This window comes from Mus caroli, unplaced genomic scaffold (genome assembly GCF_978045245.1).
Source record: "Mus caroli unplaced genomic scaffold, Mus_caroli_1 scaffold_6, whole genome shotgun sequence".
NCBI classification, from domain to species: Eukaryota; Metazoa; Chordata; class Mammalia; order Rodentia; family Muridae; genus Mus; species Mus caroli.
The window spans coordinates 70,970,001-70,994,271 of NW_028227261.1; the positions used below are offsets into that span (position 1 = coordinate 70,970,001).

General features: G+C 40.3%; 1 protein-coding gene and 1 long non-coding RNA gene across 5 annotated transcripts in view; one reads left to right on the plus strand and one right to left on the minus strand.

Moving 5' to 3' along the window:
* Positions 1-24,271, plus strand: part of Bnc2 (basonuclin zinc finger protein 2) — a 397,760-nt gene that overhangs the window by 61,440 nt on the left and 312,049 nt on the right. For 3 of the 4 annotated variants that reach the window (XM_085839199.1, XM_029476261.2, XM_029476263.2), the window contains exon 1: positions 2,831-2,910. The exons of the other annotated variant lie outside the window; for it this stretch is intronic. In XM_085839199.1, coding sequence (XP_085695325.1) covers positions 2,887-2,910 — 24 coding nt within the window. In that variant the 5' untranslated portion in view covers positions 2,831-2,886. Of the gene's footprint in view, positions 1-2,830; positions 2,911-24,271 lie in introns of those variants that run through there. 4 annotated transcript variants of the gene reach the window in all.
* Positions 10,172-16,930, minus strand: LOC110292833 (uncharacterized). The gene is made up of 3 exons (XR_002377749.2): positions 16,897-16,930; positions 11,508-11,661; positions 10,172-10,304 (listed from the first exon to the last, which is right to left on the minus strand). It is a non-coding gene; the product is annotated as an uncharacterized LOC110292833 (long non-coding RNA).

The following is a 24,271-nucleotide window of genomic DNA, read 5'->3' on the forward strand; positions in this document are numbered from 1 at the left end:
TCATTGATAAAATGTAGTTTCAATGCCAAAATAGAAAGTAAAACAATAAAATGATTTTGAAGAACAAAACTAATTCCAACAGGGGGTACCTCTCTGTACTCACTATAGATTCTTACTTATTCTTGTTTTATGGGTGTCACACTTGAGTGAGTTAGGTTGCCTCCTTTCTTGGTTTTCCAAAGGAGTTTAATATATAGATCTCCAGTTTGCCTCATTTCTTTAGTTAGGAAGTTCGAACCAATGTTTAAGTGCAATGAAATCCATTTCTTCTAGTCTGTGTCATCCATCTTACTACTGTCCATCAAGGGTAGTATTCCAGCTTCCTGTGGGAAGTACTTTAAATGCTCTATCAGGTGGTCAGAGCGGACAGAGCTAGGAGGCAAAGGATGATCTCTGCAGCTCCCATCTCTGAGATTGCAACTCACTTCTTCATTTTTACGACACCTTTCAGATTGTGTATAGTTATAATTAGAGAGTTGAAAAAGGAAAAATAATTATGTGTGCTGAAGTTAATTTTTATACACCAGATGTTGTGTGTTCTGGTTGTAGATCCTGGGCCTTGGTTTTATTCAGTGACAAAGAGAGGTGTCTTGTTATTTGTGTTCTTGTGTGTCGCTTGACACTGGGGACATGCCAGGACATGTACATTGAATTGTTCTGTGAACATAGCTGAATATTCTCCACAGTCCTAGATGGTAGAGCTTTTCATTAGGGTTATGTGGTACATTATTCTGCCTCCAAGTCATAAGACTACACAGCATATTTCTGTTCTGTATGTTGCAGTCAACTGGAACAGATATTTTTACATCTTTTGGGGGGGATAATTCATATAGCTTTTTTTTCTTTTTCCATTTTTTATTAGGTAGTTTCTTCATTTACATTTCAAATGCTATCCCGAAAGTCCCCTATACCCTCCCCTCCCTTTTCCCCTATCCACTCACTCCCACTTCTTGGCGCTGGTGTTCCCTTGTACTGGGGCAACCCAATCACAAAAGAACTTGCATGATATTTTTATATCTAAACCCATCTGAACACAGAAAACGTACAGTAAGAATGCAGTAGAAATGCTGAAAACGATGCACACGTAGGGGGCACTTCTTACTAGTGGAGCTTACAAACCTAAGGCGTGGATGAGTTGGTGAGCAAATGCTGTGTGACCGTGACGACCTGGAGTGTTATAATAAACTCCTGCAGACTTTGTAAGCCCTATGCACATAGTTCTTTAGCAATTAACCAAGTTACTAAATGTTTGCATTTTATAAAACTTGTTTTTAAATGCTCAAATCTTATACTTAGCTTAATATACATTGTACAGGGCTATTTGTTTTCAAGAATTTTTTATTTAAAAACTTTTTTTGATTAAGCCTAAGTCTGAAACAGTGTCAGAATCACATCTTGTTATTCTGGAAAGTCTTCCGTGGTTGTGACAAGATGAAGATCCCCTTTGCTTGGAACCTTCTCTCGAGTCCTTCTGTGGACTGCCTGAGGATTCCTTTCAGAAATATGTCTTATAGTAGTTTCTCTGGTTTGTTTGTTTGTTTGTTTCTTTGTTTCTTTGTTTGTTTCTCTCTCTCTCTCTCTCTCTCTCTCTCTCTCTCTCTCTTTCTCCTTCTCCTCCTCCTCCTCCTCCTCCTCCTCCTCCTCCTTCTTCTTCTTCTTCTTCTTCTTCTTCTTCTTCTTCTTCTTCTTCTTCTTCTTCTTCTTCAAATCATATATTTATTTGTAAGTAGATAATTTACCATGAATATTTTGCTCCAACAATAAGGCCTTCATTTTCTTGTCCTTCAGTGTCTTTTTTTTTCCAACTATGTGTACATTAGATAATTTTATAAAAATCACTTCATGGCAGTCTGTGGGACCACAGTGTACACATGGTCTATTGTCAAATGAAACATTGTCTGAACAGCTAGCGGTCACACACAGCCACTTGATGTTTGGATTGGTAGTGTGTATAGCCATATATCCTATATCCACAGGGTTTCTGATCACCAAAGATAGCAGTTGTTTTAAACTGATATATCATAGCTTACCATTATTGTCATTATTACGGTATAGGTCGTATATATGTGTGTGTGTGTATATATATATATATATATATATACACTATATTTACTTGTATTTATATTGCTCATCAGTGTACTTGTGTAAAATAAACATTCTTACATGGTAGGCAGCATTGAAGGGAAGGTTTAGAATGCCTTTGTCAAATCTGTAGTTTAGTGGAGTATGTAAAACAAACAGTGCCTACTGTGTGATAAACGCCAAAGAGCTAATCAGTTCTGGATATTACTCTCAGTTAGAACTCACCTTAACTGTCCTAAATTACAGCTACTTGGAAAGATATGTAGAAGTCTAGTGTTTTGAGTCAGTAGATTTGTAACCTGTGAAGTGTTATCCTGGAGTTAGTGCATCTAACTTCTGAGCTTTCCAGTCATTGTCTGTGCAGTAAGGATGCCAGTAGTGCTTTTCTTTTGGGTAATATGAGAATATAGGAATACCTTTTGTAAATTTATATGCAGTTCATTAACTTACTAAGGTGTTCTTGCCAAATGACCTAAATTAGGAGGAGGGTGATTTGGATCAAGTCCCTGAGTTCACTGTCTAGAGTCAAATTACATTTGTCCATTCTACTTGGAAGGAGGGGGGGGGCATCAAAGATGTATGGTTTTAATCTTATTTTTGTTAGAGGCTATGACTACTCTAACCCCCATAGCTTCAATTAAAAAACTTGAAAATAGTTCATTTTTCTGTTCTAATTACTTGGCAGAAATTTAGAATAGAAAGAAACTAGTACCAACCAACCTTTCCTTTGCACTTACAGATCAACAAAAGAGATTCTTGGGTCCTAGAGACCAAAGAAAGAATCAGCAGGAAGGCCCAGGGTGAATGATGGATTGCAGAGCCTGGCTGGTAATTACTTTCACTGAGCTAAAACATTAACTTGATACATGGGAGCAAGGCCAGATGAAAATCAGGAGCTGGACCTCTTCCTCCCTATGGACTGCCCATGCTTACCTTGTGGAGGTAGTTGTTTCTTTGGTGGGAGAGTCCAGTCCAGCTTCCTTTCCTGAGGCATGACATGGATTTTCATCTACCACCATGTAGACAAGGAGTGGTACCTTTGTTTTGGCTGTTGTCATGATGTGTGTTTAAGTCAGCCTGCTTTCTGAGATGGCAAGAACTCCACAGTTTTTCTCAAGACTTTTTAGTAGGATACCAGATATTAACAGAGATTTACTCGTCTTGGGGCTCAGCTATATATATATTTTTTAATTTTTCATAGTGTGGGCTGTTGAACCCACAGCCTTGGGCATGGTTGATAAGCTTCTTAGCATTTAACGCCATTCTGGACTTTGAAGGCTTAGGTTTTGGATATTTGTAACATGTCTACTAAACAGATTTCTTACATTGAAGTGGAGAATGTTGTTCTCTTCAGAAGAGCTAGGGGATATTTTTAATGACATAGGATAGTTATTAGTATTCACTACCTTGCTGTCTAGGAAAGCGTGTGAGTCCATGGTGAAGCTCAGGATGTGCTGATGAATCCCTGTAGTTTTCATGCAAGCATGCTTTCGGGTGGCCATAGACGGTGAAGCACGTGAGAATGCAGTCAGGGCTCTGTGCTCTTCATGTCTGCCATCACAGCATACAGTAGATTTGAACTCCAGTTTTCTGAGTTCAAGTTGATTATCACCTCATGGGAATGACAGTTATTGTCTTGAGAGGCTTATAGTAGATTAAATCTTAAAACCTGTACTAAAGACAGAAATGGCACTAGATCTTGAACACTCCCAGACTGTTTACTTTTGTTATTCTTATCATGCTCCATTTCTTCAACCACCATGTTTTATGCTGGTCAGGCAGTTCTCTGTCGCGCGCCATATTGTTGAAAGTCTAACTTTCTGATAACAGAGTCCATGGTTTCTTGCCATCCCCCAAAGAGGCTGACCTGAACATCTATCGCTGTACTAACCAAAAGGGGTATTTACTGCTCTAGCCTGCCAGGGTGGGGGTACTTACTGCTCTAGCCTGCCAGGGTGGCCATACTTTAGACTGTATGAAAAGAATGCTTATCAGGGTTGATGTTTCTGACATTCATGGAGAGCCAGAAGGGAAGATAATGGATATTGAATTTACAGATGTTGTAAATTCTAATGTTAGATTTTGTATTTTGTGTATTTATGAGTTAGTTATATTTCTGACATAAACATTTTGCACATGTGATTCTACAAATATATTCTCTTACAACAGACATTCTGTGGAAGCATGATTTCACTGTTGAGACATCTAACATACTTTGTTTTCTTAGACATCTAAATTGGAGGTATACTATTTCAAGTATCCATAAATACTCAGTCTAGCCAAGATAAAAGTTTAAGTTGTAAGGCTTCAATTATAAAATGTGTTAGGATGCGGTTCCTTTTTTTCCTTTTAATTAGATATTTACTTTATTTACATTTCAAATGTTCCTTTTCCTGGTTTCCCCACTGAAACCCCCTCTCCGCCTTCCCCCTGCTCACCAACACACCCACACCCACTTTCTGGCCCTGACATTCCCCTACACTAGGGCATAGAGTCTTTACAGGACCAAGGAACTCTCCTCCATTGATGCCCAACTAGGCCATCTTCTGCTACATATGCAGCTGGAGCCATGAATCCCACCATGTGTACCTTAGTTGGTGGTATAGTTCCTGGGAGCTCTGGGGGTACTGCTTAGTTCATATTGTTGTTCCTTGGGATGAGGTTTCTTTAAAGAGCTGAATTGTGTGGAATTTTAAATGGCACGAGAATATTATTGATAAAAAGGAGCACTTATTAAACATTAATTGAATCAGCGGTGACACTGTTAGTTGGTTTCCTCTCTGTGGGATGTCCTGTTGACTCATTGCCAACATAGCTTAGTAGAAGGAACACAGGCTGTGGAATAATACTGGTTTGGTGGTTTGCCTATTCTCTTTTCTTTCATGCTTTGGAATTGGGTGTATTGTTTCCCCAAATCTTCATTATCACAAACTTGGATCACAGGGCTGTAGATGGTCCAAGTGGTTAAAGACACTGTTCCTCTTGAAGAGGATCAACCTGGGGCTTGATTTCCAGCACCCATGGTGGCTCATAATGTCTGTAACAGGCATTCATGTGGTACACAAAGCATCCATACACATAAAATAAAATAAATGTGATTTTTTTATTATTATTATTTTTTTTTTTTTAGTGAGGGTGCTACTTTCTTTGCAAGATTCCTAATCTTGAAGTGACCTGCTCTATCTTTTTTTGTTTTCACCACAACATTTCCTTCAACCCCTTTCCTATATTTCGGAGGAATCAAATCATAGCAAAAGGGAAATTGGGACGTTTTTGTTTTTATACTAGCATTTTCTGTAGTTAGCCTTGTAAATCATGTCTTTACTGTGTAACTCTTGGCTCCTATAAATCTCAGGCCCTTGGGAATGAAACCCATGACAATCATGAAGTGTCTTACTTCAAAAGATGAGAAAACCAAGGAACTCCAATATTCTCTGCAGCAGAGTTGTGTTTGTGCCTCTCCTTAGCGTCACCTGGGGACGTGGAGAACAGCATCCACCTCTTACTGGCAGTGGCATGCATGGCTTGGAGGAAGCTTTGGGATTGAGCAGAGGGTTATAATTGTGTGACTTCTGGCCTCCCTGGACCATTCTTTCCCCTTCCAGGATTCCTGTAACTGTCATTCATCAGATGGTTCAGACTCCCAAATGTTTCTAATAATGCAGTGATGTCAGGAGTATGGTTTTTTTTTTGTTTTTGTTTTTTGTTTTTAAAGGCTGGGATTAGTTAGCAGTTACGGTTTTTCTTCAAGCATCTTTGGAGTGGAGAAACTTCTGTCAAACATGGAGACCTCTTTTCTGTCTTCCCTAGAGTTTTCCCACTCCTTTTGCTAACTTACCCCACCATCATTGCTTTGGAATCTCCACCCTACAAAAGTTAGAAATTACTCTGTCAACATTGATAATCTCAATTATACTCAGTCTCCACTTCAATACCACTCTTTCTGGGGATCTTTATAGGACATTTCATCTTTCTTGGGTCAGTTAAAGGCCTCAAGGAGGTTGGAAATTGGTCTAGACAGTGGATGAGCCCTGTGAAGAGTGAGTGATTCAAGCCTTGGGGGTTTCCTGAGATAGATCCTGAATTATACCTGGTATTATTTGAATGCCTGATGTAAAGGCATTTAGTTATCAGAACAGATGCTCCAATGGAAAGAACAAGGGGGCAAGGCACAGGGGTATGTGCTACAGTTCAGCTTAAAAATAAGAAAGACGTCATAAATTTACATTCGTACTTGTTTCCATGCTTAGGGTGGGTGCTGTCTGTATGGCACAGACACAGGAGGGTGGCTGATGAGCTCAGAAGCTTTTTTTACTCTCTGGTTTTTAGGGTACTAGGTTTTCATCATTGTCTTAGTTACTTTTATATTGCTGTGCTAAAATGCCATGACCCAGGCAACTTATAAGTTTTTGAGGTCCATACTTCCAGAGGGTTAAAGTCTATGACCAGTGAGCATGGCATCAGGCAGGCAAGCATGGTGCTGGAGCAGTAGCTGGGAGCTTACCTCTCATACACATGTGAAGGAGAGGGAGAACTAATTGGTAATGGTATGGACTTTTGACACCTCAGAACCCACCGCTAGTGACACATCCTCTACAGCAAGGCCACGCCTCCATCCATCCTCATCAGTTCCACCAGCTAGAGAGCAAGCATTCAAATACATGAGCCTCTGTGAACTACTCTCATTCAGACTACCACAATCATCATAAGTTTGAAAACATAAAAACCATAATGGCCGCATGTGTGTCCCTGTGCACTACATGTGTGTCCAGGTACATGCATGTGTGTTTACCTGTATGTCTTCTGTCACGTGACTTGACCCTGATACTACTTTTTACTTATTCTTGTCTCATACAATGAATTCTGACTACAGCCTCCCCTTCGTCTACAGCTCCCAGTTTCTCCCCAACATCTTTTCTCCCCTACCATCTTTCTGAAAAGAACAAATCTCCCAGGGATATCAACTTAACATGCCATAAAAAGATAAAATAAGACTTTGTGCAAACCCTTACTCATATCAAGGCTGGAAAAGGAAACCCAGTCAGAGGAAAAGGACCCTAGGAGCAGGCAAAGGAGTCCGAGACACCCTCACTAATACTGTTAGGAGGCCCATTTAAGCCCCAAGTTAAACATCCATAAGATGTATGCAGGGGATCGAGTGAAGAGCCATGTAGGCTCCATAATTGCCCCTTCAGTTTCTTTGATCCCCTATGAGCCCTGCTTAGTAGATTTTGTGGGTCATGATCTCCTGGCATCCTTAAACACTGATCCTACAATTCTTCCTCCTCTTTGGTGGGGTTCCCTGAGCTCTGCCTAACTTTGGCTATAGGTTTCTGCATCTGCTCTCATTAGCTGCCTGAGGAAGCCTCTCTGGTGATTGGGCTAGGTACAAATCTATGAGTATAACAGAACAGCATTCATTAGCAATTATTTCATTGGCTTTCATTTTTTGCCAGGTGTGTTTGGTTCTACCTTAGGTGTCTGTGCCATCTAGCTTCTACTTCCTGGCCATCCAGGCAGTGCTGGGCATGGTCCCCCTCTCCTGGTGTAGGCCCCAAGTTAGACTAGTCATTGGTTGGCCACTTTCACAAGTTCTGAGTCATCATCTCCTAGTACCTCTTACAGGCACGACAGTTTGTAGGTTGAAGATTATATGTCTGGGTTGGTGTTCCAGTGCTACTACTGGAAGCCTTGCCTGGTTGCAGTATAGAAGATGGCCAGTTGAGGCTCTGTGTCCTTCATTAGTAGGAGTTCTTGCTAGGATTCTCCTCAAAAGTTCTTGGAAGTTTCTACTATACTGGGTTTCTCCATCACCCTCTAAATGCTCCCCAACTCCAGTTGTCTTTCCCTATATTCTCTCCCTCTGTCACTCCATCTCTAACCCAACTCCTCATGTCATAGAATGCCAACATCTAAAATACGGAAAGAACTCAAACTATGCATCAACAAACCAAATATTCCAATTAAAAATAAGATACAGACTTAAACAGAGACTTTCAAATAGTGGAATCTCAAATGGCTGAGAAACACTTAAAGAAACATTTAACATTCTTAGCCATCAGGGAAATGCAAATCAAATATACTTTCAGATTTCATCTTATATCTGTCAGAATGGCTAAGACCAATAACACAAGTACCAGCCCATGCTGGCGAGGATGTGGAGCAAGGGGAACACTCCCCCATCCCTGGAGGGAGTGCAAACTTCCACAGTCTCTTTGGAAGTCAATATGGCTGTTTCTCAGAAAATTTGGAATTGATTAAGACACAGCTATACCACTCCTGGGCACACACCCAAAGACACTCCATCTTATCACAAAGACACTTGCTCAACTGTGTTTATAGCTGCTTTATTCATAATGGTCAGAAACTGGAAACAACCTAGATGTTTCTCAGCCAAAGAATGAATAAAGGAGATATACATTAAACTATGGAATATTACTCAGATGTTAAAAAAAAAATGACAGCCCATGACATTTTCAGACAAATAGATGGAACAACAAACAAACAAACAGACACACAGACAAACAAACAGACCATCATCCTGAGCAAGGCAACCCAGACCCAGAAAGGCAAGCATAAGTGGTTATTAGTTGTTAAGGATAATGATACTGCAGTTCACAGGCCCACAGAGGGTACATAACAAGGAGGGAGGGCTCTGGTGGGCGTGGTGTACATGGATCTTCCTGGGAAGGGAAAACAGAGTAGACTTTGTAGTTGGACTGGGGGCAGGTGGGAATAGGAACAGGAGTGACACTATTTTTCAAGGAAAGGAAAAGTTGCCTAATCGAGAAAGGACAGTTAATTTATCAAATACATGCATGCATACATACATACCATACATACGTACATACATGATTCATTGACTGATCTAAATCTCTATGTTCTTCCCCCAATGCTAATTCCCCATAGCAAAGACTTACTATAGAGAGGCAGGGATCATACTGGAAAGTGTAAAATTAATGATAACGTAGACTGTTGTTCTGATTGCTTTTGTTGGCTGAGAAATCCCTCTTTTTTAAATGCTGTGTTGAGTCTTACAGTAGGAAAACAGTTCCCTGTCCTCTGGTATTCCCGATATCTAATGGTAAAGTATTTTCTTAGCCACTGCTGGATACTGATGGAACTCTCTCTTTTCCTTCCTTCCACGGGGCAACCCCTCAATAGTTTTCAGACGGATCTTTACAAATAATTGAGGCAAGTACTTGTGCCTAACATTGAAACCTCTGATGCCCATGCATGCCCCCTCTTTCCAGGTGGCATAGTGTGGACCAGGAACTTGAGGGTCCTAGATCTCAACAAAGAGGGAGGAGCCTCACGATTTCAGTTATAGAGACGGGCAGCCTTGAGAGTAGTCAATGGACTGAGTTTTCTCCAGTGCTTTCCAAGAGGGACTATGCTAGGAGCGGGAAGTGATTACCTCCTACCTACAGTTTAAAACATTAACTGCTTGCAGTAAGGCTGTGGCACTCAAAAAAGGCAATGAGACATCCCTCCCTTCTGAGGGAGACTCTTACCACAGTGAGAGAGGCAGAAGCTGTGATGGGTACTCAGCATTGGGCATCACCCCTGACTTACTGTTTCATTATCTTAAGTTCCCTTCCTAGAATTCTCACCCTCAGTGCAGAAGCTACCGACCTGCCATCAGCTCATGCTAGGCCTGCCGTTGTGATTTCTGACTCAAAAAGGAGCATAGTTATTCCTATTCTTTATGGTGCTGGCCAGAGCTAAATCTGCTTTCTTAGTGCTTTGGGCCTCCTTCCTGCCTTCGAAGCTTTTGTGTCTGCCTTGTACCTGTTTTCTTCCATGTGGTCGACCTCCAACTTGGCTTAACTCGAACGCTTCTCTGTTCCATTCTCTGACAGCTGCTGAGGTTTACAGCTTACCTGCTTTCAAGGGTTTCTTTTCAACTTCAGTAAAATTTTCTTTGAACATCTAACAACAAGTCACATAATGCATTCAATTTCAGTAGAATTTATTTATTTATTTATTTATTTAATGATGTTGCAAGCCTTGGTTGGCAAGCTCTCCTTTCTGGTAAGATGGTGAAGTAGACGGTTTTCTCCCCACATGGAAGCCCACTGATGGTGAAGTCACCGTATTAACTAACTTGTTTTTACTTCTCGTGTCACCTTCTTGGAAGATGTGGTAGAGTAAACTGTTATTTTATCTCTGCTGCTTACAGACTGCGCCTCTTTCCTTAGTCATCTTACTTCTGCTTTGGGCTGTTAGGATGACAGAGAAAGCCTGTTTTTTTTTTTTTAATTTAAAATTTAATTATTTTAGATTTTAAGCAATCTGGACAAAACTGTAAGACATTAAATTTGTAAGACAATTGTACTTTAGGTAATTCCATAAATGTGTATGATTTATATTTTTTAATTTTTTAAATATTTTTTTATTCCATATTTTCCTCAATTACATTTCCAATGCTATCCCAAAAGTCCCCCATACCCTCCCCCCCCCCACTTCTCTACCCACCCATTCCCATTTTTTGGCCCTGGTGTTCCCCTGTACTGGGGCATATAAAGTTTGCGTGTCCAATGGGCCTCTCTTTCCAGAGAAAGCCTGTTTTGAGAAACGTGAACAACCCTTGTCATTCTTAGAGCAGTTAGTTTTCATTGCTAGTGTTCCTTTGGCCTGCCATGTTTGCTTGAGTGTCTGAGTTTGGTGACAGTTCTGTTATTATATTAAAGATGTTTCCTGCCATATATTTTCCATTTCAGTTAAGAAAACTCACTTTATTTCCTAAGATGAATTATAACTAGGATTGTTTGGTATTGAGAATCTCTTCTCACTTAATACCCCTAATGAGATACAAATGTTCTAAATGTCCTTATGAGCAGATTATATTTAGAGAGGAATCCATTTATTTTAGTTAAGTAATCCCTTTGCTCCTGTATCATACATCCTTATTAGGCCCTCAACGTTCCTGCTCCTTATGGAATTCTTGTGAGATCAGACCTTTGCAAGCAGTATGATTCACTTTCAGGGTCAGAGGTATTGAGAGTGTCAGTGGAATTTGTTGATGCTCCATAACTTGTTGTAATAACACTCTTCTTAGACACATTTATGATAAATACAAGACTTTTTCTATTCTTACAAGGTGAGTTTTATTAGTTCTCTTCTTGTATTTATGTCAGTTTTCTATAGAATAAGATAATGGACTTTCTTTGAGTTTTTTTTTTTTTAAAACTTAGTTAAACTGGGTTGGCCAGAGGATAAAAAGAAAGAAAAAAGAAAGGAAAGAAAGAAGGATATGAAAATAGGAGAAGTGAGAAGGAGGGGGCTCAGTGTTGAGGAATGAGAGATAATAATGGGGTTAAAATGACTAAGATGCAGTATAAAAAGGGACAGTTTCCTTTATAGAATAGCACCTACCTCAATTTATCTCATTTTTTCCCACTCTGCTCTCCTGCCCCTCTTACCTTGGAATGGTTTTCTAACTCAGTGGTCATTGTTTGTTGTACTTGATGTCTGTCCCAGGAGAGCGAACTGGGTATGATGCTGAGCGCTGCTGAGTGAGATCTGTGCAGCATCCAGGGATCAGTGCTGTGTACCCTTCCTGATGACCGTGTTTATCTTGTACAGAAAGCAGAGAGAAAAACAGCATTTTGAACAACTTGATTTGTGAAGTTGCTTTTTGAGTTCAAATCCTGGCTTTATTGCTCACTGTTGGCCTCTCTGTAGAAGAGGCATGTGACTTCCTTATTCTCTGGTATTCAGACAGTGAGTGGTGATGATAATGCCGCTTGCCTTGTGGGTGGCTGCGAGGATTCTGTGAGCACATTAGAGAGTAATGCCAGTTGCATTCTCCGTGTATATTTGTATTGTAGAGTCTAGTTGAATATCTACAAGCATTGCCTAGTAGTATTCTCTCTTGGTCCATTCAACCGAGGAAAAGATATTATTGACTCTGTAAAAGGCATGTCGTAAAAACATAATAGTAGCACATAATTGTGTTACTGGTATCAGAGTTGGAATTGTAGGACAAATTTCTTCTCATCTATTAATCTAGATGGAGTTGGGTCTTCTGGGACCTCTCTGCTTCTTTGATGTTATTATAAGATGTAGGAAGATCCTCAAGTTCTATTTTTTAAATCTGTGGTGATTCAGTTCATTCATTTTAAAAGTACTTGTTGAGTATAAGTGTTTCGTTTTTTACATGACTCTGGCCTTTACTTGCCATGGTTAATTAACACCAGTTCCCTATCAGTCTAGTCTAAAGTTCAGAAATCATGTTAATGAGTTATAATTCACCGGGTTAGTGCATTAGTTCTTTCTCTTACTTGGTTTATGAACAGACAGACATGAAGTTATGTTGTCCCCTTGTCTTTGATAAACTCATGTGACAGTTCAAAAGAAGTGATAATGGAAAAGAAATCTGTCGAGAAAGCTCAAAGTAAAGCAAAGAAATGGAAAGTATTCACACTGAGAATAAGATTTGAACTCATTATGCACTGGATTACTGGAACAGTATCGCTGACCAAGGGAACATCAAGCCTCCCACTGTTATAGAAACTGTGTGCAGTTGGGAAAGCTGAGGGATGGGTATCTAATTGGTTATAAATTGGGAAACTGCTCATGTCAGAAACTGTGGGGATAAGACACGAAAGGATGATGGCAAAGGCTTCTTACTAAGGACACTCTCAGTGATATTATGTAATTGTGGAAACACAAAGGATGGAATAATTGAAGGTGATCCAACCCAAACTTAGAGCAACGACTTCATCAAGGCACAGAAGAAGTACCTAGTGAGCACTATTCAACATAGCGTTCGTGTTTGTAAATTAAACAACACACCTTGAAAGTACCACTATGTGAGGGAGAAAATAACCTCTACTCTCCTGCCCGTTATTGGTACCACTGTTATTTTTCTCACCCCTGTAGTTTAGTCTTCTTAGAATGTGATACATATGTAAATCATATAGTAAATATTTGTAAGTGTGGTGGTTTCATTTGGGATTCATGTCTGTAGTTGCATGCAGCAACCTTTGGGGTTTAAGCCGAACTGTGAGACTTGACTGAAGATAGAGTTGGGAGGACTCTTGTTGTAACCTTGCCAGGGTCTGGTGGAAGAGATGGGGAGTAGAGGTTCAACATGAGTCCTGGGTTCAAGAATCCTGCAGGAGCTGAAACATGTCTCAGCTGAGACCCTTAGGAGCTGCAGTGGGTGAGAAAGAGGGGCTGGCCTGGTGTGGTGAGGAGTGAAGATTATCCTGGGGTGAAGCCCAGCAGGCTATGGGAGGGGAAGAAGGTACTTTCTCCCATTGTTCTCTGCTCTTTGCCAAATTACTTCTCTGGCTACCAATTTGGTTTCATTAAGTGGCTCCTTTTCTTTCCCTTCCACCTTGTCAACACAAGACTGTGCTTCCAGCGCCTACTGTTGTCAAATAGGGTGTCAGGTTTATAGGGACCAGTCTTTGCTGCCTTCTAGGGATGGCATGGCCACTGCACTCATGAATTTACACTGTTGTGCATGTGGGGAAGGGGCTTGTGAGCTCTTGAGGAGCTGTTGGCAGTTACTCTTGCTAGAGGAGGAAGTGTCATTCTCTTCATAATGATAGCCATTGTCAACTTACCCAAGCCTCAGTAAATAACCCCTGACTCATGCTCCTGCAAGCAGCCTTAGTTAAACTGGGTTGGCCAGAGGATAAACAGAAAGAGAAAAGAAAGGAAAGAAAGGAGGATATGAAAATAGGAGAAGTGAGAAGGAGGGGGCTCAGTGTTGAGGGATGAGAGATGATAATGGGGTTAACATGACTAAGATGCAGTATAAAAGGGGACAGTTTCCTTTATAGAATAGCACCTACCTCAGTTTATCTGCTGTTGCCCATTGCTTTCCACAGGGAACAACAGCATAAATGTCACTGAGATGCTAGTGATTTGGGGCCCCTTTGAGCTGCAAGTCAAGAGTTCAGTAATCCCAAACTAGCTATAGGCTTAGGGAGTCTCTTTTTGTAAAGATCTTGGTAAATCTTCTACCAAAAGGGATTCTATGGATTTTTTTTAACCTTTATTTTTAGTACTGGGGAATGAAACCCAGGGCTTGTTATCTACTTTCCAAGTGTCCATCAACTGACACATACTCCCTGTTCTTAGGACTGTATTTTTAAAGGTACCATACACAAACTAGATTGAACACTGTGGCAAAGACATAATGGTAAAGTAACGAAGCGTTGTTAATTCTTGGGTTGTGATCACCTTATCCTTTGTGGAATCTTCATCAGCAGGGTCCTGAAGCTGCATCAAGCTAAGCAGGGAATTCTGGCTTGATTAATACGTGACTGTATGTGGTGTAGGGGGTAGAGTACTCTAAAAAGCAGTATTATGAATAGCTATACTTACCAGGAAAACATTTTCCAAAAGGTAGTTTGCTTATATAAATACTTGTGTTGGAAAGATACTATCATTAATAAAAAATAATAATAGATGGAGTTACAGCTGAGGTGCATTTTATCCTGATAGTTCCATAAGATAAAAAGACTTTTTCTCTTCTGTTATAGGCAGTAAGCTGAGGTAATGGGAATTTAGCCTAAACTCGGATAGCTGGTGATAGTGGAACAGAGACTCAATGAACTCAGGCTGTCTGCTTGAGAGTCTGTATTCTTCTGTGTATATGTGTGGCCTTTAGAGTTCTAGTAGAAGGACTCATGAAGCACATTCCGTGTCCTTCATTTTAAGAGTGGCGTCTTCATAAGACAACCATGGTATCTTGGACTAAATGAGATACTCCTCCCAGAGGCCCTGGCAGCTGAAGGAAGTGTATGTTTGCTTGTTGTTGGTTTCATGCCAGGGAAGAGAGAGAGATAGCTCATCTAGGAAGACTCGCAGAATTGGTGTTTCATTCCATTCTTTCCCTTGGCCTCTGCCCTCTCTTGCCTGTGTAGATGTTAATTTGTTCTCTTCCTGTGCCCTCTGCCATTTGTTCTTCCCAGGGAGGCTGGAATCACCATTATCTTTTCTAGGCTACCCTCTATATTTGTTTGACCATCGTTTCTTCGTGTAGTCTCCTCTCACCAGCAGGTAGGGAGAGGGAGACATTGCTGTACCCCTGAGCAGGGCTGGTGTTTTGGAATGGGGGAGGAGATGGGGATTCTTAGAGGATCAGGATTTACTGAGAGACCTTGCCTGAATTTGTGGCAGTCATCCTTGTACTCGACCTGTAACATGGTCACCATCTCTTGGGCTTGAACATGTGTTCGACCTCTTCTCCCATTTAGAGTAGGGTGTCCTCTCACTGATGGAATTTGTTTGCCCAGAGCATTCTCGGGTCTCTGATTACAAGAGCATCTGTTTGGGAAGGGAAGCTCTGGCTTGACCAGATTGTATTTAATTCCCTGATTGTTAGAACTTATTTTGAGGAGCCAAAATTGGGGGAATAAATTAAGTTATTGAAATATTTGTTGTCTGTCTATGTATAAAGTTATTTAGGTAGATGGACTGACAGCCATCCACTTGTCATCTGTTCCACACCAGGTCTCTGTATGTAAAAAATATAGTACTGTTCTTGCTGCTGCCAGCTACCCATGGGTCCTAGCTTGCTTTCTGTTGTGTTAAACACCATGTACTTGTGGGGGAAGGGGCTTACTTGGCTTACACATTCCAGATCACAGTCCATCATTGAGGGATGTCAGAGCAGGAGCACAAGCAGGAACAGAGATGGGAACCTTGGCAGAAAGATGCTTACTGGCTTGCTTCCAGGTTCATGATCAGTTACTTTCTCATACCTCCCAGGACCACCTACCTGCCTACGGAAGGCACTGACCACTATGGTCTGGGCCTTCCACATAACCCAACCCAGAAGCTGTCACATAGACATGCCCACAAACCAAACGGATAGAAGGAATTCAGTTCCTTCTTCCCGGGTGACTAGTGTGTGTCAAGTTGACAAAAGCTAACCAGCATGCCAGGAGTGAAGGAGAATATTAATGCATTATATTCAGCATTCACCGGTGGCTTACTTTTTCTCCATATTTTCTGTAATTAAGAATGTCCTTCTCAATTTCAACTCAAAATACCTGAAAAAGAGTCCTTGTTTAGTTAAGAGAGAGTAAATTTCCCCAGGTAAGTTCCCATATGTTTCCTGTAAAATCCAGCACACACTTTTCTTTGTATTTCACCCCTGTTGGATGAGATTCTTAGCATAATCAGCCAGGCTAAGCCACTCAGCTCCCATTGCCTTGCATTTTGTTGGGCAATTTTAACTCTTGTTTTGGTGCTGTTCAGAAGAGTCTGCTTCTTGTCACAACCCTGGCATCCTGGGTTCTGTGATCCTTTTTTTTGTTTTCAGGTCCAGTAGGGACATATGCTTGGGGGTGTGGCCTTCAGGGTTCTGGGAAGGGCCTCGCAGTGTGTGCACATGGTCACTGTTTTTGTGAAGTTCGCACATGTGTGTTCATATCCTACCCTGTCCTCCACTCTTCCCGTCCCTTCCGGAGGTTTTCCCTCCTTTTGTTGCCCCTTTCCTCTCTACTTGGTGCTTCATGTATGCTAAGTGTGCACACAACTGCTTGTGTAGCAAGGGACCCCGAGTGCTTTTTCTTAAAGCTTTTTATGGTTTATCCAAGGAGTAACTTAAGGACCTACTAAAGGTATTATCCTCTTTCCCTCTGCCTCCTCCTCCTCTTCCCTCCTGCTCCCTTCTCTTCCCCTTCTTTCCTCCTCCTTCCCCCTTCCTTCTGTCTGTCCTACAGTGCTAGGTTTTAACCCAAGGCCTTTCAAATGCTATACAAGGGAGTGTGCCTCTACTTTGTTCCATCTCTGGCTCAAGAAAATGTTCTTGAATAGCTCCTTCAAGAAATAAACAGTGCAAACCTTAGTGCATCTTAGTTCCTGGCCCACTTACGGCCTATCTCCTTCCATGTGTGATATTAGCTTCTTAGAATAATTCAGGCCTTTGTGAAGTATCGAATAGCTGTTTGTCCTGTCGCGTAGAATGTGAAGGCCTTGACGGAATCCTTTGCTAGTGGGATACTTAAAGGCACTCTTGCACTATGCTGAGAGCTTACGTATGGGCACAAATTGAACTTTATCTATTAGGTGGTTGGGTTCAGCACAGTTTCTTTAAGGTCCTAGGCCTTTCTGTGAACTGAAAACTTGCTCTTTCCTCTAAAAGTTCTCATACTGTAGAAGTGACGTTTCACTACTTATATCTTGTGTAAACACTTCTGCCACTCTCATCTCCCACTCTCACCGTTCAGTGGAACTTGTAAATACATTGTTTCATTCTACACCATCCTTTGTAGATGCTTCCCCTTTAAATCTTTTTTGAAACTTTAGTTGTAATTTCTCTGGCTGATAGCCTGGGGTTGGTTTATGGTGAATTTTTATCACTACTCATAGCCTTGCTAGGCTTGTTACAGTAGCTGCTCGGGTCGTGTGTGCCTTCCGTTTCTCTACAGGACAGTCGTGTTGGGATTGGAGACGTTAAGGAAATCCTACTGAGTTCGCCGGTGTTGCTCGGCTGTGTAGCCGAAGCCTCTTGAGTATTGGGAGCTTTCCTGTCTGTGTTCACGTTTCTCTGACGGTCTTTACATGTTGGGTACCAGGCTTGTTGTTCCCTACTTACGTTTCTTAATCTTGTCCTTTCTTTATTATATTGTCGCTTTAGTATCATCAGTGTATCTATGTGCTGCTCTGAACTAGGTATTAACGCCCTGGAAGTGCTTTAGCAGGGTATAGTAATGCATTTCTTTAATCCCAGGATTGCGAGGTAGAGGAGTGTAGATCTGAGCTCCAGGTCAGCTTGCTCCACATAGTTCCAGGATAACCAAAGCTACATAGTAAGACTCTTGCCTTGAAATAACAAAGCAAAGCAAAACGCAGAGGTACTTTATCTTATATTTTAGCAGTGGTAGATGACCAAATACTTCGTGGGAAACAACAAAGAGCACAAAATTATTAAAAACCTTAGGGTGCCACCAAATACACTGTACCCTGATTCTGAAAGCATCCAGGCCTAGGACTGTTCTTTTGTAATTCCCAAAACTAGAATAGTACAACTACAGCTATTTTGCCTGAGAAGATAAATTACTGCTTATTCATGTGGTGCCTCCCCTTTACTTAAGTAGGGTTTTCAAAATTAATTTACCCCAAAGTCATTAATTTGCTATTTGATTAATTGGGGATGCCAGTAACATCATTTTTGAGAGTTTAAATTATTTTTGAAACATTAAAATATTTTAATGTACCTACTTTAAAAAGCTTTTATTTTGCCAAAGATTTAGCTCAGTAGTTAGAGAAGCATGTGTGGTTTGCCTAGCATAAGTGTTGTCCTGGGTTTAATCTCCAGCACTGTATAGACCTCTTATGGTGACATATACCTGCAAATCCCATCCCATGCTTAGAGGTAAAGGCAGTTACCCTCAGCTACATGGTGAGTTCAAGGCCACCCTGGGCCATATGAGGCCCTGCATCAAAACACAAACACTAGCAACAAAGATTTCAGACATTTAAAAGGATTTTAAAATTTATGTCTGGATAAGTTACCAATGTTCTTTTGGCTAATTGGGTTGTCAACCAAGATTAGTTAAGATTGATCTAATTTAAATCTGGTTTGATGTTTGAGTTTAATATTTTAAGGCAGCATGGAAAGGAGGTGAGTGGGATAGTGGCTTCAATAGAGGTTTAATTTATGAATGAATTTTAAATTCAAGTTTGTTGTATAGATACTGTGATCAAGTGCTAAATAAGTAATGTGGATGATATTGTTTAAAGCTTTTCCCAAATAGATCTTAAATCTTAATCAATATTCAACTGTCTTAAATTTAAAATTGTTTCACTAGACCACCTGAGCTATGGGTAAATTTGTAGACTTTTGAATCTTGCAGAATGCAAAAGTGCAGGCTTAGATATGATACAAGCATAAACCATTATGATTTACATAATTTATCTCCTCAGTATAAATATTGTACTTGTAAAGTTAAAACTGCTGTCCTGGAAATCAGATTTTGGTTGTCTTGAGTATTTGTGGGCCTGGCGGAGGTTTTAGGGTTATGTTTGTGTTTAGATTAAATTTGAATGGTAAGTTAAGATTTATGGTGAAGAGTGTGTAGAATATTTTATTTGCTTTTTCAGAGCTGATGAATGAAAGCAACATCTGAATTTAATGCCTGATCACCAACCAAATTCAAGAAATATGATACAATTCTATTTTAATTGTCTCCCTTAATTTTTAGTAACTTATGATCATTTACGGTTTATGTGTTTATGATATTATCATATTTAGTACCCTGTCATTGGTTATATTTAACTTTCTGTAGTCATACCTTCAGGATTGTTTTTTCTCTTAAGATAGAAATAACGTAAGACCTCTGTTTGCCCAGAGTCCTGCCTGATTGTATTCTGACGCTGCTTATCACAGGGGATCTGCTCACATGGCTTGCTTCTGAGTGAATCCTTTTAAGAATTAGTCTTTTTCCTGAAGTACACCGTTTACCTATTCATCCATTCATATATAAAACCTCTCTCTCTCTCTCTCTCTCTCTCTCTCTCTCTCTCTCTCTCTCTCGCTCTCACACACTCTCTCTCTCATATTGGTCATAGGTTTGCTGTAGCTCTAGGGTAAAGGCAGTCCTTGGATTAGAAATCTATAAAACAAAACAACAGCAAAAAATGATTCTGCTTGGTAAGAACTGCAGCTATGAATACAACAGTGACATTGCGCTCTAAGTAACTTTGAATGTAGCAGAGGAGAGAAATAAAGAAATACTCACCAGTCCACACGCTCTGGAACTTTCCTGCCAGAGTTCCTGCAATAGAGACAGGGTGCAGTCCAAAGACTTTCTGGAGGAAATGTCACCCCTGCCTTTATATTCTATTTTTTTTTTTTTTTTTGAGACAGGGTTTCTCTGTATAGCCCTGGCTGTCCTGGAACTCACTTTGTAGACCAGGCTGGCCTCGAACTCAGAAATCCGCCTGCCTCTGCCTCCCGAGTGCTGGGATTAAAGGCGTGCGCCACCACGCCCGGCTCTATTTTTTTTTACTTAATATAAAGTTTATTCACATGTATAAAAGGTAAATGTAACAAGAAGTTCATTAAAATAAAACACAGTTATATTTTAAGAAGTCTATGTATTAAAAAAATGGGTTGCCGGGTGGTGGTGGCATACGCCTTTAATCCCAGCACGTGGGAGGCAGAGACAGGCGGATTTCTGGGTTCGAGGCCAGCCTGGTCTACAGAGGGAGTTCCAGGACAGCCAGGGCTACACAGAGAAACCCTGTCTCCAAAAACCAAAAACCAAAAACCAAAAAAAAAGGTTGTCTTTTCTAGATAATACAAATACTGATACATTTGTACAGGTTAACTTCAAACTGTCAAGAAAGGTTTGTAAACACAAAACATAGAAGAAATACAATCCATCAGACTGAATGCATCAACATATAGCACACATGTTTCGGGTGACCAGAAACAGTATCTACAAACAGTAATGTTGCTAGTTGTAGGTTCCATAAAAGTGAGAGCTGACAACTGGAGACCACTGTGTTAAAACTTGAGGCAACTAGAACTGCACATACCCAACCAGCACTCCCACTTTAGGTCAGGAAAAGCTGTACTCTGCATCTTACCTGATGAGAAGGTGAGAATGTGTTCTTAGAGAGCCTTTCCTATTTAACAGAAATAAGTGTTTGTTTTAGAAAAATTTGAATTTGATATTTTTAACCATCAGTCTCTAAGATACCTGGTTGATAGAGCAAATTTGAAAATGAATCTCTATTGAATCTGGACAAATAAGCCACGGTTTGAGGCTCCAGAAGAAGCTCATACCACTGGCTGTCATCTTTCACTATTAGTCTTCTCTAAATGTGTGTGGTAGGAAATCTTTCTTTATGTTTCTGTCTATTGGTAATTTCATACAAATGGAATTGTGTATGTTGTTTAGCATTAATCTTCTTTCATTTGCATACCGTTTTTAAGCATCATTCACAACATATCTGTACATAACTGTGAATAATTATGTAACTTGAATATGGGGGTTACAGTAAATTTGACAACAGCAGAGGGCCCTGAATCCACAGCGACAAAATCCCTGATGATTCAAAATCCAACATGTGATGAGTCCAGTGTGTGTTTGTGATCTTGCTAACACTTGCTGTGCCCTGTTACTTCATTGTAGTCTGCGTTCTGAAGGCACAGGACTTGCACCTTCATCTACGGTCTGTCATACCCTGTGGCTTTCCTGCCAGAGAAACCTCAGCTCAGGATTGAAACTATTGTATGCTATTAAATTCAGTGCTTTTAATACACCCTGAAAAGTTTCTGCTTTTACAGACAGGATGAGTTAATTATGCTAACAAATACTTCTAGTATTTTTCTACCATTATTTTTAGCATTTAAATACAAAGGAATATTAATGAGTATTTGGGACTTTATTGTGTTAGAATGTTTGATTTCACAATTGCTGGGTTTTTTGTTGAGTGTCTTGTGCACACTGGCGGCCGGACCAGCTTAGGGCTGTGTAGCGTGTTTGTGAGGATCCTGGGGTATAATACCCTGCTTTACCCACCCTTCCTCAGCAGGAAATAGTTATTGTGAGTAGCTTATCTGAATTTCATGAACAATTGCTATGGCTTGGGGTAGAACAGAATTTCCACCCATTTCTAAGATGGCCCTAAACATACTGATGTCATGTTTTATCATGTCTTAGGTAAAGTGGCATCTTTAGCATTGATCAATATAAATCAAATGCCACCTCTAGCTGAAGGAGTTTAATATTATCTTCGTCCTGCAGTATCCCAGATTTAATTCCCTATGTAAAAATAAGCACAAACAAAGCAGATATGCCCATCTCTGTATGCAAATTCCATCAATAAATGCACGCGCACACATATGTATATGTGCATATATATACATACACCAAAGAATTTTTAAATAATTTTACTATTGATTTTGATATGCATCTTCTGCATCTGTATACTTGGAATTACATAAGAATGTTCTGATAGAAAATGAGCTGTGAGTAGAAAAAACTAGAAGCCTTGGCTGATACCAATACTTCAATATACCCTGTCTTCCTTATCTATTTATCAGTTGATGGACTAAATACATTTTACCTTTTAAAATAATTGGGGGAGGTGTTCAGAAGAAAATGAGGAAGGATTGAAGTTTGAAGAACCCCAATTAAGAACCTTAAAAGCTTGAGAGTTTGTTAGTGTTGAAAGTGTGTGTGTGCCTTAGTGCTGAGAGAATGTAGTAAGTGGGAGAGGTCTCATGGCTAAAGTAGGATCACATGATCAGTAGACCTGTCAGGCTCACCTGAGCACTTAATCTTTCCTCCTCCATTTACCTGGTACCTATTGAATCAAAATTACTTGTTGTCCTTAATTTGTTTGTATTCTTAGAGACAGTGTCTGTTCTTCTGTTCTGTAGCCAACCTATTACCTTAAATTCCTGATTTCTGAGATTACTCTATCAGCAGACAGGGGCTCAAATATATTTTGTTTAGTCATTGGATTTTTATTATTATAATAATACTGTCTCTAAAGGCAGACAAACATATATAATATACACACATATACATACATACACACACACTCCTATGCTCAGGGACTAGAAATCCTTAATATGGCCTCAGTGGCTGTCTCACATTGAGACCTGCTGCCTTGTCCTCTGTTTTTTCTATTGTATGTGAAAGTTTCTGACATAATACAGGCTTAGTAAATTATGACTTGCATTTTTATTTTAGGTTATTGATTTGACTACAGTAGCTCAGGGTGAGTTTGATAGTAACACCTTTTAAAACCAAAAGTGATTTATATATTATGATAATACATCATTCCATTCTGTAGATGTGTGTGTGGAGTATCTCTGTATGTGTGTCCATGTGTCTCTGGTGTGTTTGTGTGTGTGTGTGTGTGTGTGTGTGTGTGAGTGGTTGTGGTGGTGGTGGTCAAGGGACACTACTTTGTTGGAGCTACTGCTTTCCTTGTGCTATGTGGATTCCAAGATTTCAGGCTTGCTGGCGAGCACCTTTACCTGCCAAACTGTCTATCTCATGGCTTAACTCCCAATGTCTGCATCTTTGTCTCACAATATTGCTTTCCTGAAGCTTGAAATTCTGTGTAATATCTTTGCCTGGCTTCAGCACACCCTGGGGTCACGGCTTGCAGAGACCATAATTCCTTGCTCTAAGTCTTTATGATGTTACACTTTAAAGGCAGACCAAACGTCCCAATTTTTTCACTTTATTTTTCTCGTCCTCTGCTCCAGGTCTCCGGTCTTCTCACTCTCTTACCTGTTTTCCTTGGTAAAGGCGTCCTTGGTGCCCTCACCTGCCACACGTGGCTGCTCCTGCTTAACGGTTACCTTTAAGTAGCCCTTCCTTCAAAGCGGCTATGGCTTCTTCCCATATCCCTGTGATTAACTTCATTACAGGGTTCCCATTATTTTTCCATCACATTATCTCAAATTTGGAATTAAGTGTTTAATTTTATTAATTATTTGGAGAGTGTTTTCTTCCACTCAGATAAAAGAATTAATTGAGTGGTTTACATTATGTAGTACAATTAAAAGACAGCTTTAAGGTCTATCATCTGTTGCTCTAAATTTGGATATTATTAAAGATACTTTCAGCAATCGAGTAGCGTTTCTTCTTTTTGAATCTTTTCATTTGCCTGTGGCAAATTAATAAATGTGTAAAGAGTATTAAGTGTCTTACAGAGTATGCACTTAGGCATACTGTGGTGTAGAGTTTAAGGGCAGGGTTTTGGTGCTTGAGTGTGTATCAGAAGCACCTGCTCACAGGGTTTCCTATGGGCCTTGAACCCACAGCTCTGTTCATACTACGTGGTATTGATCCAGCTGGCCCTCGTTCCTGGTACATCATGCTAGATTCCAAATTGCTGGGCCCTCTTCACATCTTATTTGTAGATCTGTGCTACAGCCTGAGAATTTACATCCCAATGTGCTGCTGCTGCTGCTGGTTCCAGTACCATACAGCGGGCTATGGCATGGCAAACTAGAACTCTACTGCTGTGACACATGACACACAGCCTCTTTACACCATGATTGGTTGGTTTTTTTTTTTTTTTTTTTTGGTTTCGAGACAGGGTTTCTCTGTATAGCCTGGCTATCCTGGAACTCACTTTGTAGACCAGGCTGGCCTCGAACTCAGAAATCCACCTGCCTCTGCCTCTTGAGTGCTGGGATTAAAGGCGTGCGCCACTACTGTCCAGCTGTCTGTAATTTTTT